We start from the raw sequence: 12,209 nt of genomic DNA, 5'->3' as shown, positions 1-12,209 counted from the left end.
AATAACATATGATTGGAAGCTAAATTGTTATAATTTTTGTTCTAAAGGGGCAGTGATATAATAATATTGTCCACTAAGTTAGCAAATTAAACTGGCACATCGGCAACTATACATAAACAATGTAAATAAATTGGTCATGAAATGTCTTTACGCAACCGTCAATATTCGTCACCTCATGTTTGTATGATCAGTATTGTGCTACGCAAAATATAGCGACAAAAAGTGCGCATGTTTCACAAGAGGGCGCAAGATCAAGCACACATAAATCTGCTTCGTCAGGTCCCTAGTGTCCTAATATTTGGTATGTTCCGTGGAGGCTGTTAACAAAGATTATCTGCCGATAAAATAATAATTACAAATGAATATTGTGTGTTTGTGTTTTTGTATTGTTGCTTGGTGCCTTATTGCTGCATAGTTGTTTCCGTCGTCGTCGTCGTCGTTTTTGTTCACTTGTTTTAAGATCTTATGCTAAGATCTTGCTGCTGCTGCTGCTGCTGCTGCTGTTGATGTTCATGGTGTTGCTGCTGCTGATGTTGTTGTTGTTGTTCTTTTTGCTGTGTAACTTTGCCATTTTTTTTCTTTTTTCTTTTTACTAAATGCGTGTTTTGCAGACTGCGTGGGTAAAAGACTGATTTGACACAACTCGACAATTAAAGACAGCTAGATGGAAATAACCCGTTGCGGATTACAAAACTTATTATTTAAAGGCCGTGGACACTATTTATAATTCTCCAAGTCTAGCCTTCACAGTTGGTGTATCTCAACATATACATAAAATAACAAACCTGTGAAAATTTTAGCTCAATTGGTCGTCAAACTTGCGAGATAATAATGAAAGAAAAAACACAATTGTCACACGAAGTTGTGTGCGTTTAGATGGTTGATTTCGAGACCTCAAGGTCTCGAAATCAAATTCGTGGAAAATTACTTCTTTCTCGAAAACTATGGCACTTCAGAGGGAGCCGTTTCTCACAATGTTTTATACCATCAACCTCGCCCCATTACTCGTCACCAAGAAAGGTTTTATGCCAATAATTATTTTAAATAATTACCAATAGTGTCCACTGCCTTTAATATCTACATAATAATAATTGAAAAAATGTTAATTGGTTACCAATTTTAAGGAAGTATTTTACTTTTTTCCCTAACTCGAACAAAGACGCCGATGTTTCGGACATGTTTCGGTTGTGCAGCGTCATTTATTTAGAATCAAACTCCACTATAAAACAAACAAAGGAGATCGTTCATTTGTTTATGACTTGTAAACCACATCCAATGGTCGGGGGGTTACCCTCCCACGTCCCATACGGTTCAATGCGCCGCTTCACTGAAGCATAACAAATACATATGACAAAAGTTTCAAGGGCACAGAGCTGGATGAGTAAGTTCTCCCCCCTATTGCCGCGCACTTCTCGGTCTGTGCAGGAGACAGTGGGTTATCCAGCAGTGACATTTCTGCGGAGTGGAATTTCCCCTTTTCGGATTTCTCATCGTTGAAGAAAACATGGCCGTTACCACACTCAGATGTGTGTATGTGTTTTTCCTAATAACTATTCTGCTGTCGTTGCCAACGCTGCCAGTACAAGCGGGACGAAAATCTCTGCACAAACAGGTAGGTGTATACACCTAAGTACCTAGTTGTTATTTATAGAACATATTTTGGGGTCCTTTGTATTCATCACAATAGATTTTGTACCAACGCATATCTGCGTAGGCGAATACAGTGCATGCTCTGTTTTAGTATGTTGTGCCTAAAGAAAGCAATTCCTAATGGTGCGTCACCATATCACGGGTTTGTACCTCACCGCTTTTCTTTCTTTGCTCAAAGGTTCTTAATAAAGGAGAATGTTTCACTAAGCCAAACCCCACTATTACTACATTAATAAAGAAGAATCTCCAGAAACAAATCTCGAAAGTGACATCAAAGAAACGGACACTAATATTTTACATGGCCCACTTTGTTTGTTATAGTTCTGACTTGTACAGTTCTTTAATATTAATAATTACTTTAGTTTTTCGGCTATTGAAGTTGAGTTTTGGTGAGGTTTTAGGGGGTTTGAGTATGCCTGATTTCCATCTATCCCAGTAAAAAGAAATGCGAAGTTGATAGCGTACTTCATTGAGAATATTTGTGAAACCAATAACACACTTTGGTCTAGTATATTCTCTGTCTTCGGTTGTCAAATCCGATAAGGATACACAAAATACAATAGCCTAAAGAGTAAGGGTTTTTTCTGCAAAGTGTCGCTCCGATAAAATAAAAATAAAAAACTTGATGGCATGATACTTTTAACGTGCGGTTATGTTATTAATGTTAGCCCGATTTCTCACTTGTGGGAAGCCCCTATTTTAAAATACATGAATTTTCCCGCATGCTGTGATGTCGTGGTTTGTGTGTCTCGACCGCGATATAATTGCCGTACGTGGGTTTTGCATAGCGATCTGCCTAACATCTTCAAGATCCGTGCTAGGCCTATACATAACCTTTTACAGCATAGGCCTACACACAATATTATCCAATGTATTTCGATTTGAAAACAAAATCAATGCAATATTACAACAGTAAATAATTCTCCATCAAACACGTGGCACAACCAAACTGTGGATTTAATCGTTTTCTCTAGTCACATTTTAGTGAGAAAAAACATTTGGATAAAAGAAATAAGGAACAGTATTTGTTGGGTCTTCAACATTCGTTTTCAACTTAGACTAATTTCTGGCGTTCGGAACTGTGTAGCGTTACGCGTTAGTACCAGTCATTTTGAGAAGGTTGATCAATAGCTCTTACCCACAGGTACTTGTGTGATCTTTTGTACAGTTATAGACCTCACAAAGTTCAATTTGTTCAACTTCGACCCTCAGAGGAATTCTTCAGAAAAGTGACTATAGAACAAGAATGGCAGAACCCAACAAACTTGATCTGTATAAGGTTCTGTGCAGCGTGCATCGTAAGCACATTGGCCATAATCAAATAGAAGGAGAAATTGCCTCGCCAGATGAAGACATTTTGTAACAATTGCGTTGTGATTTACCGAAACCCAGTTACAGTGATGAATAGAGAGAGGCGGGCTGGTAATGGTCGCTACTTTTCACCCGTGTGTGACAAAACACAAACGGAAACCTTTAGACAAGAAATGTTTACAGTATAGTCAAGATGGAATGAAACATGTTTTCGGAAACATGTTTTCGGGAACATATTCAATCCAAGTAAACTCCTCTTGAGGGATGTATACTAAATGAGTATGTATAGATACCGGATGTGACTTTTCCAAATGAAATAACACTTATTCACCATTGACCATAAATGCATACAGTAGTTGATACACACTATTCAACGTCCTTGCTGCTTTCGTCTACAGTGGTTTCATTCTCAATATCATTTCCTCCAGAGGTTCAAATAAATCCTCAAATCAACCAGGATGCGGTTTTAGTCATTGAGGTCCAACAATGGTGTCGGCAAAAAGGGAAAATACAGAACTGGGAGAGGACATTCATTTCTATCCTCTAAAGTGTTCAAATAAACAAAGTTAAACCAACTTAAGTGGTCCGGGTTTTGCCATTTATTTGTACACGGGCTCGTTAAGTTCCTGTTCTGCATTGTGTTGCCATCGCAGAAGGCGACGGAAAGTTCGGGGGTTCACACAAATGCTAAAAATGCTAGTTTTCCCGGACTTTGAAAATATCTCCGGTGTAAATATTTCTCTGGATGATTGGTTCTGTGGATTAAGTGAGCTTTCACGTTGAAACTAATCACAGGGAGTAGGCCTACGATAGTCACAAAACATTCTGTCTTTAATTGATTTGATAAATTTACTTGGTATAGCATTCAAAGAATTCAACCCCAGTAGCAGATAGTTTGCTTGAAGAAGAAAACAAACAGCAACTAAAATACATTTTAGTCAAAATGGATAATATTGTATATTGCGCCAATTCACATGACGTCACCGTCCCAAACGACAGTGAAACAGCGGCGCAGTAAGCACATAATATTATTGCGAATCGGAATAAAAGGTTGACAGCCCAAATTACAATGAGTTTGCTTTGTTGTTGCTGGTGTCCAACTCAGTGTTTGGTTAGCAAAAACAATTGTCAATCAGTATTTTGTCAATCAGTAACGGTAAACAATTTTCGTGCTTACTGTAGCAAACAAGTTTGCTTAGGTGTAAGCGTAGTACACATGTTAGCTAGAGAAAATAAATGGGGTCTGCTTGCGCATTCACCATGGATTTGCATTGTGTCGTCATTAATTTGTGTGCATTGCCCATAGGGAGGTTATGGCATACCTTCTCGAGGTGTGCTTACGGTTAGCAGATGAAATAGAAATCACCCAGTAAGCAAAAAAATCGGCCGTTAAGCAGCTTAGAAATCAGGTCATGTTGTTATAGTTAGTAAGACTGGCCGAACTAACTGTTGTGGTCGAGCATTTCCGTATCATGAAATTGGCCCAATCAATCTGTGTGTTTGGGTGTGGGTTTAAATCTCGAGCAAGGCAGTTTGTGTCCCTGATGGACAAAACACTTAACTTTTATGTAAACCATCGCCCAGAGAAAACCTGTTTCTAGAACACCTTACGCAGGGGCCCTAATGTGCTTTACAATAAATAAAAAAAGTAACAAAACAAAGCAATGCGATTTAGGGAAGAGAGATACAACTTGACAAAAATGATAGGACTCATAATGTAATTTGTTGTCGGTGTTGCATTCTCCTGGGTAAGGAGTTGAGATGGCTTCAATTGTATAGTCATATACGGCACTTGGAATACTTGACTTTAACTGTCAAGTAAAAAGCCATTTATTTTCTCTCTACTCAGCGAGGTGCTAGGCCCATCCGTCATTGCCCAGATGATATGTTCGATGACCAAATCCGCAGACCACAGAATGATACCGGGGCTCTGAACTGTCGTCCCTGCAGCCTTTGCATGGCAGGCTTTGGAGTGCAGAGACTGTGTACATGGACCGAAGACACCCAATGTACCCCATGTCGTGATGGCCACTACTCAGAGTCATCTGACATGTTTGGTGACTGCCTGATGTGTAGACAATGTGGGATGAACCAGGGCGTGCGGCGTCCATGCACGAGAACGTCTAACACAGTGTGCAGCCAAAGATGTGCTCGTGGTAAAACCCGTTTGTTCGAATCTCCCCCGTCTTTCTCACACACCTCACACATGATCTAAAAGACCATAAACCATGCTGCCACAATCAAGTCTAGTTAAGTCTTACTTCGCAAACTTGGGCAAGAAGAGTATCAAAGAAAGTTTAACGCACTAAATGTTTTCAAGATTACCATCGAGCCATTTTTTCGGCTTTACACAGTGCGCCATTTTTCGGCTTTTGGGGTGAAAAGATATAGTTCAGTGTGGTTTGGATTCTTTGAAGAATGAATTAAAAATCACAAAGCATAATCGGCTGAAATGCTCTTAAAAGGCATTATGACCGCCATTAAATCAAGAAGAACAAGTGACACTTCCAAGTTAAAACAGTCTAGACCAAGTCAATTCCATAGGCCAGGCATGATCGGGGTTATTCGAGAATCAAATCCATGTCACTGACTCAGACAATTCTACCTCCATACTCAGACTCAACAGATCCATACCTCTTGCTGCCCTCTTGCTGCCTCTTGCACACTTTCTCTGACGAATTTAACCCCACATTGTTTTTTTCTTCTGAATTCCATGAAGGGTTTTTCTTCAGTCCATATGACCGAGATTGTCTTCCTTGCTCACCGTGCCATCAACCGGGTGATAGAGAATCCGGCATAGTGGCTGTAGCATGCAAAGCGGCAGGCATGCCACGGGACATGCAGTGCTGGCCCACTCATGCCCATGGTAATCAAGCGCCTGATAGTCAACCTGATTTGCAGAGCACTGGGGGGGATCACGACACTACAGATTTAGAAAGTGAGTTCCTGTTTGTATAGTTGTTTGTTGACAAGTGAAGGATGCACTCTCAGTATGTATCTCTAATGTGATGATTAATGCGAAGAATGGTTGTAAGAAAGGACGACAAACCCCATAAACAAAACCTGCTTGTTGTGTAAGTGCATTGTCATTATTAGAGATGAATGGCCTGGCCATAATATACGCCTCTCTTAATACGTATGCATGACGTCATAATTATTACCCAAAATGAGGCTATGGGCGCACGTCCCCCACCACTTGCAGTGGCTGCGCCCATCGCCTCGTTTTGAGTTAACATTGTGACGTACCTCATGCATAAATATTAAGAGAGGCGTATAATAGTCAAAACTGTTATTGAATGGAAGCATTCACAGAGCAACTGAAACAATAAAGGCAAGTGAACTGAATTGAATTGAACCCATACATGGATGACGTGTGTTCCTTTGATGGCCCGTGTATAACTGAAAATTGTTCATTGGCCGCCATCTTTGATAAAACGTGCACGCCTGAAAGCCCATCATTGGCTGAGAGTCGCGCGCAGCGCGTACACGCCTGTACTTTCGTATTGTATTTCATCAAAGACGGTGGTCAATGACGTAATGTGCAATCCATAATTGTGTCCTGACATCATTTTGTCTAAAATTGACTTAATTTTTATCACAGTTCCAGGTCCCGCAGATGATGAAAACAGACCAATCAATACAACCTCCAAAACCGATGACCATCCACCCTCACCCAGACCATCTACGGGACCAGACGATGCTGATACAACATTCCTTTTAGACAAGGAACCATCACAGTTGTTCACCTTTGTACTCGCAAGTCTCCTGATAGTGGTGGTCCTCTGCGTTCTACTGTCCGTTGCTGTGCTTGTCTGCCTCGGACGTCTGATGAACCTGACCAGCAGCGCCGCATCACCACGTCCTAAGAAAAAGAACGGATACCACTGCCTCTCAAAGAGGACTGCTAATCTACTAGTCGGGTCTACGGCACATGTGTAAAAGGGTTTCAGGGAAGTAATTGAGGCCATGGTTTCTTGAACACCAGTTGAAGATGAGCAGCAGTTTATTTATAATGGCTGAATTAGAATGTCTTTCATTTGTTTGCGTATTGAACCCTATTGATTTGAATATTTGATATAGGGCTGACACAGGACGTTTTTCGTCTAATTTAAACTCATCCAATCCTAACCCCCGAAAAAGTTCCTCTTTTGTTTTTGCACAACAAATGCAAACAAATTTGAAGGTTTTGGACTAGCATTATAATGTCCTTACGGAAGTTAGTATTTCTTGAGTATCTGAACTACACTCGGTAGTCCCAGTGCTTTCTATAACGTTCGTTACACGTGAGTTCAAAGCCTAATAATACACAATGCATATATCCAGAAAACCAAATGGACGATTGTGAACAAATTTATCGCGCATTATTCAATTTCGAAATAGTTCCCCTTTCCAGGGTATAATTTTACAGACATAGCAGGTATCTGTTGCTCTTCAATACTATAATACTACAATATATTAGTCGATTAGAAACCTGCTTCGAGAGTATTTTGAATGATTTGTTATGAGGTTATACAAAGATATGAAATACGGAGATGTACAAATTTAAACAATTTTGGTCAAACAAAGAAAAACTGACGATAGAGAGAGACTTGAACATGCTACTTACCAGCGCTGTGTTCATATACCAATGGATGTATCTAGCCCTATGTTGGCATAATAAAGAACTATATAGATTTGTTTTAGTGGCAACACTTATACAGAATAGGGTTTTTAATGTTGTTATTTTGTTTTTATATGTACAAATGTTATATTTGTTACAGTGATACTACAACTTGCTACAGCATACTTTGTTAGTGTCGTTCAATGGCAGAAGTTATCGTACATCTGTGAACATAATTATTCGAAATGACTATGGAATTAGGTAGACAAATTATTTGCAGCTTCCATTATCGCTATTTATTTTTTAAGTTAAGGCTTAGAATGTTATACACCACAGCAATAAAGCCAAGTTATTTGAGGTTTTTGGGTGCAGATTTTTCTTAACTTAACTTGGGATATACCCACATGTACCAGAAGAAAATAAAATTTACCCGGTCGGTCATTTCAAAGATATTATTGTTAATATAGGTTTTCTCGGTAAATTTCGGCATATGAGCAGCCAATTTAACCACCAAGCTATTCTATTTCGCGCGAAATCGAATGCAACTGAAAAGGGTCAGTCGATTTTGTTTCATGATTAGTCAAATGTAATGTTGCGTCATTCGATTTAACAAAATAATCAATCAAATTTAGCAATTCATCAAAGCAGCATTCAAATTCGCAGACGCTTCTTGAGGCGTGTGTGTCACGAAAAAGGAATGACGATACGCTAAATTGAACAAAGTGCTATAGGAATTTGACTCGACTCAAAACGAAATTGAATAGCCGAATTCTGAATTTGAAACGCAGTAACTGGAGAGGCAAAACAGCTTTAATTCGAACGCATGAAAATGAAATTGGCTGTTCATTTTCTGAATTTGACCGAGAAAACCTTTATATATGTATATATATAAATATATACATCTCTAGCCTCTACTCAGTGTAGGCCTTACGCCTTTTCAAATGCAATTTTCCATAAATTTACCAAAAGTACACCTTGCATGTACTTCTGAGTTTTTTTGAAACGATCAATAAATAAACTGTTTTCATTAGCCAGAGTTTCAAGTGGGCCGTTTTGCAAGTGTTGTTCTTAATCAGTGGCACATCATGTGCTTATTGACGTATGCAGCTATGTTTAGAAAATGACAATAGGCATCAGTGAACTTTACCCCGCCATTTTGCGTTCCTATAGGGACAGGGGTCAGATCACAATGAATATTGTTGGACCGATTCCAATAATTATTGAAATAACAACATTCTTGAAGTTTCCTACCCTGCCAGGTTGGGTTCCCATGGCAGGCTCAAAATACAAAGTAATGGATTGTTGGTCTGAATACAATTGCGCAATGAGCTAGATAAGGACAACTCAAATATCAGGAAAGCATAATATATATGAATCGATCTTGTTACAACAGTTTTAAAGTGCGTTTGCAACATATGAACAGTTATTATTTTTATAAGGGTTCACAGATTTGCACATAGACCTAAACTTATAGTATATGCATACAGATAATCGTTTATTTTTATTTTTTTTTGCCTGAAATGCTGATGGCGTATAGGCCTAGCTCTTATTTAGCGAAATGGGTAAAGCAATTAATGATGATCGCGCAAGTCCGTGCTCTGATGTTTGAAAAATCAATGTTGGGGCGGGGTTTCTCATTCTGTTTTCGTGGAGGGTCGACTCCCGTCTCAAATAACCGATTGAGCTTTCACAGGTTTGTCAATTCATGTGTTAGTGCCCAAGTTTTGTCATAAGAAATTGTGTCTTTAACAACAACATAGGGTGCCCCCCCCCCCCAACCAAAGAAGAAGACTAAAAGAAAAAGGCACAAATAACAAAATAAATAAAAGATGGACCAGTTAGGTTGCGGAGACCCCTTTTGTCTTAATACCTCGGGGGCAATTTGTGGGCAAGAATCCAGGCGGAATTCTAGTGCTTTCAATGGAAGACTGTTTAATTATCTTGGAATAAGCATAGAGGAAGGAGGAATTTGAAGAAAACATCCAGTCACTGTGTGAATAGAACCAACGGAAATTAAGTGTACAGAATTGGCCTTCATTTGAGTTAAAATGTGTTCACAGCAGGCGCACACAGATTTACTAAACAAACAGACAAAAAAAAAGTATTGCATCAACGCACACCACTTTGAATTATAAACCACGCATGATTTATTTGGCATTCACCAGTCCGAAAATCCCCTACTGACAAAGTAAACAATTTTATAAAATTACACAAGATTCAGAAAGTCGTATTACCCAATAGTATTGCTTTGCTGAAGGGGGCACTGTCGCCGTGATCACAGCGAGTCTGAGAGCCCAGACGTTCAATTCTGAATTCTCACCCAGTCTAATACTTACGAGCGCGCGATGATAATGAAATAGGGAAGTTTCCACGTTACGCGAGCAATACGTGAACGTGAACGTCAACAAATTGTGTTGTTTCTAGGCGACGTTACCACTTCGGGCTTATTTCATGCGTATGTATGACGTCTGCACGAACGTACATGTACCTGACGCGAAAAATGGTATCTTCACGTGTGCTAAAAGTGTGCGATTTTAACAACACATTTTCTGACGTTGACGTTCACGCATTTGCTCGCGTGACGTGCAGCTATATCTCCCCAATGACAACGCCCTTTAATATTGTGAAGCGACGTTCAACGAGTGCGCGTGGGTGTGAGCGTTCTTGCTTCAATGTCCAGCCACAAGCAGACTATGACCATGACGGCAGTGCCCCGTTAAGATGGGCAGCTTTGGGCATAGGACAAAGGGTTACGTATGTAAACAAACAAATCTTGCACACAGCACACCCATTCAGTTTCATTTAAAGGCAGTGAAAACTATTGGTAATTGTCAAAGACTAGCCTTCACAGTTTGTGTATCTCAACATATGCATAAAATAACAAACCTGTGAAAATTTGAGCTCAATCGGTCATCGAAATTGCGAGACAATAACGAAAGAAAAAAACACCCTTGCCACACGAAGTTTAGATGCTTGATTTCGAGACCTCAAGTTCTAAATCTGAGGTCTCGAAATCAAATTCGTGGAAAATTACTTTTCTCGAAAACTATGGCACTTCAGAGGGAGCCGTTTCTCACAATGTTTGTTACCATCAACCTCTCCCCATTACTCGTCACCAAGAAAGGTTTTATGCTAATAATTATTTTGACTAATTACCAATAGTGTCCACTGCCTTTAATGTAAATAAGGTAGTAGAAATTCAACAGAAAAATTGTGAAATAAAGTATTGAATGTTTATCAATGAAAATCATTCTATAATCAATACATTCATCTATAAAGTCAACTTTGACTCCCATGGACAGTTTACTAAACTATATTCCAAGATTGTCATGTTCATACAGAAACACAGTTCTGAATCTGAACCTGAATTTTAGTCTGCAAAGCATCCCAAATGAAACATCACACCAACTTTTTCACATAACACCAATTTTAGCAAGGGTTCCTTGCTTAAGTGTAGCATGGTTGTAAAATTTTACAAAATATACCTCATGTGAAAGGAGAATAGTTTGTAGTGTCCAGGGTGCCTTGTAAAATCTTCTCCAACATAAATAACTTAAATACACAAACCCTATCCAATATCCTTCCTCCATGCTATAATACTGACATTGTTTACCAGATTCAGTTCATCGAGTATAGCAGAGTTTTATGAGAAACCATATACCATGTCAATGTGAATATTGCCACTTTGGTTTGCTTTGTTCAGTGCCCTTGCCTAGGTAAATCAAGCATACACTAACAAGAATTCAGGGGTTGAACGAGTATCACATGTACTTCTCAACAATAAGGTGTTTTTGGAAAGGTTGCACAAAGCATGCAGGAAAAAAAGCCTGGGAATTCAGCTGGCCTGGATAATATTAACACAAAGATAATGAATCTCTCGAATAGAATTGGGCTAAACTTCATCCTATTGCTTAGCCACAACAAAACAAAATGTTTCCAAAGAGTATCTGCTTAGCAAATATTGGCCGGCTCCAAAGAAAAGTGTATATTATTACCTAGAAATGTAGGCTGGTAACCTACTTTTGCTAAGCAAAGTTTGGTCCTCCATACAACTTTTTCAGAACATTCCCACCGGACATCAAGACCAGGGCCCAATTTCATAGAGCTGCTTAAGCACAAAATGGAGCTAAGCACAACAAAATTATGCTTACCAGAATAAGGTTACCAGCTAAACTACCATGTCACATATTTTATTTGTGGCTAGTACCCTGCTCATTTATGCTTAGCAAACATTGTTGAGCAATATGTTCTGCTTAAGCACATTCTGAAATTTGTCCCTGTGCAGATGAGGTAACAGAGTCATAATAGTCTAAACCCAAATAAAGTTTGTACAAAGTTATTAAAAAGTGTCCCTCAGGTCTCAAGCAAAGAAGAGTGAAAACAAAAATGTATTTTTTCTTTCATTTTGGCTGGTTTATGTTTCTACTTGGTAAAATAATGGTCTTAGAAAAACACATCTGGGGTCGATTTCACAAAGCACTAAAATTCATCTTGAGATGAGCTATTACCATAGTGATTTGTGTTGCGACACACGTTTGCTTAGCAATTCAGATTGATACACAGCTATAAGACTAATCTTAACTCTGTGTGAAATCGGCCCCTGAGCAAAAAAAAATGAAAATCTAACTGTTGTAAAGAGTTGCACTCC

At 39.1% G+C, this 12,209-nt stretch overlaps 1 protein-coding gene across 1 annotated transcript; it reads left to right on the top strand.

Moving 5' to 3' along the window:
* Positions 1–1,343: 1,343 nt before the first annotated feature.
* On the top strand, positions 1,344–7,366 carry LOC117293918. The gene is made up of 4 exons (XM_033776401.1): positions 1,344–1,612; positions 4,811–5,117; positions 5,681–5,899; positions 6,563–7,366. Exons 1-4 carry the CDS (start codon positions 1,505–1,507, stop codon positions 6,898–6,900), a joined length of 972 nt encoding a protein of 323 aa, XP_033632292.1. The 5' UTR covers positions 1,344–1,504; the 3' UTR covers positions 6,901–7,366.
* Positions 7,367–12,209: the final 4,843 nt, after the last annotated feature.

The sequence above is a fragment of the Asterias rubens genome, chromosome 8 (genome assembly GCF_902459465.1).
Source record: "Asterias rubens chromosome 8, eAstRub1.3, whole genome shotgun sequence".
Classification (NCBI taxonomy): domain Eukaryota; kingdom Metazoa; phylum Echinodermata; class Asteroidea; order Forcipulatida; family Asteriidae; genus Asterias; species Asterias rubens.
This window is presented reverse-complemented; position numbering and strand designations above follow the sequence as displayed.

Excerpts from the sequence above, each read along its gene's own strand:
- LOC117293918 (XM_033776401.1), top strand. The coding sequence starts at position 1,505 with ATGGCCGTTACCACACTCAGATGTGTGTATGTGTTTTTCCTAATAACT. Across the intron at positions 1,613-4,810 it reads GAAAATCTCTGCACAAACAG|CGAGGTGCTAGGCCCATCCG; the intron begins GTAGGTGTATAC and ends CTCTCTACTCAG. Across the intron at positions 5,900-6,562 it reads CGACACTACAGATTTAGAAA|TTCCAGGTCCCGCAGATGAT; the intron begins GTGAGTTCCTGT and ends TTTTTATCACAG.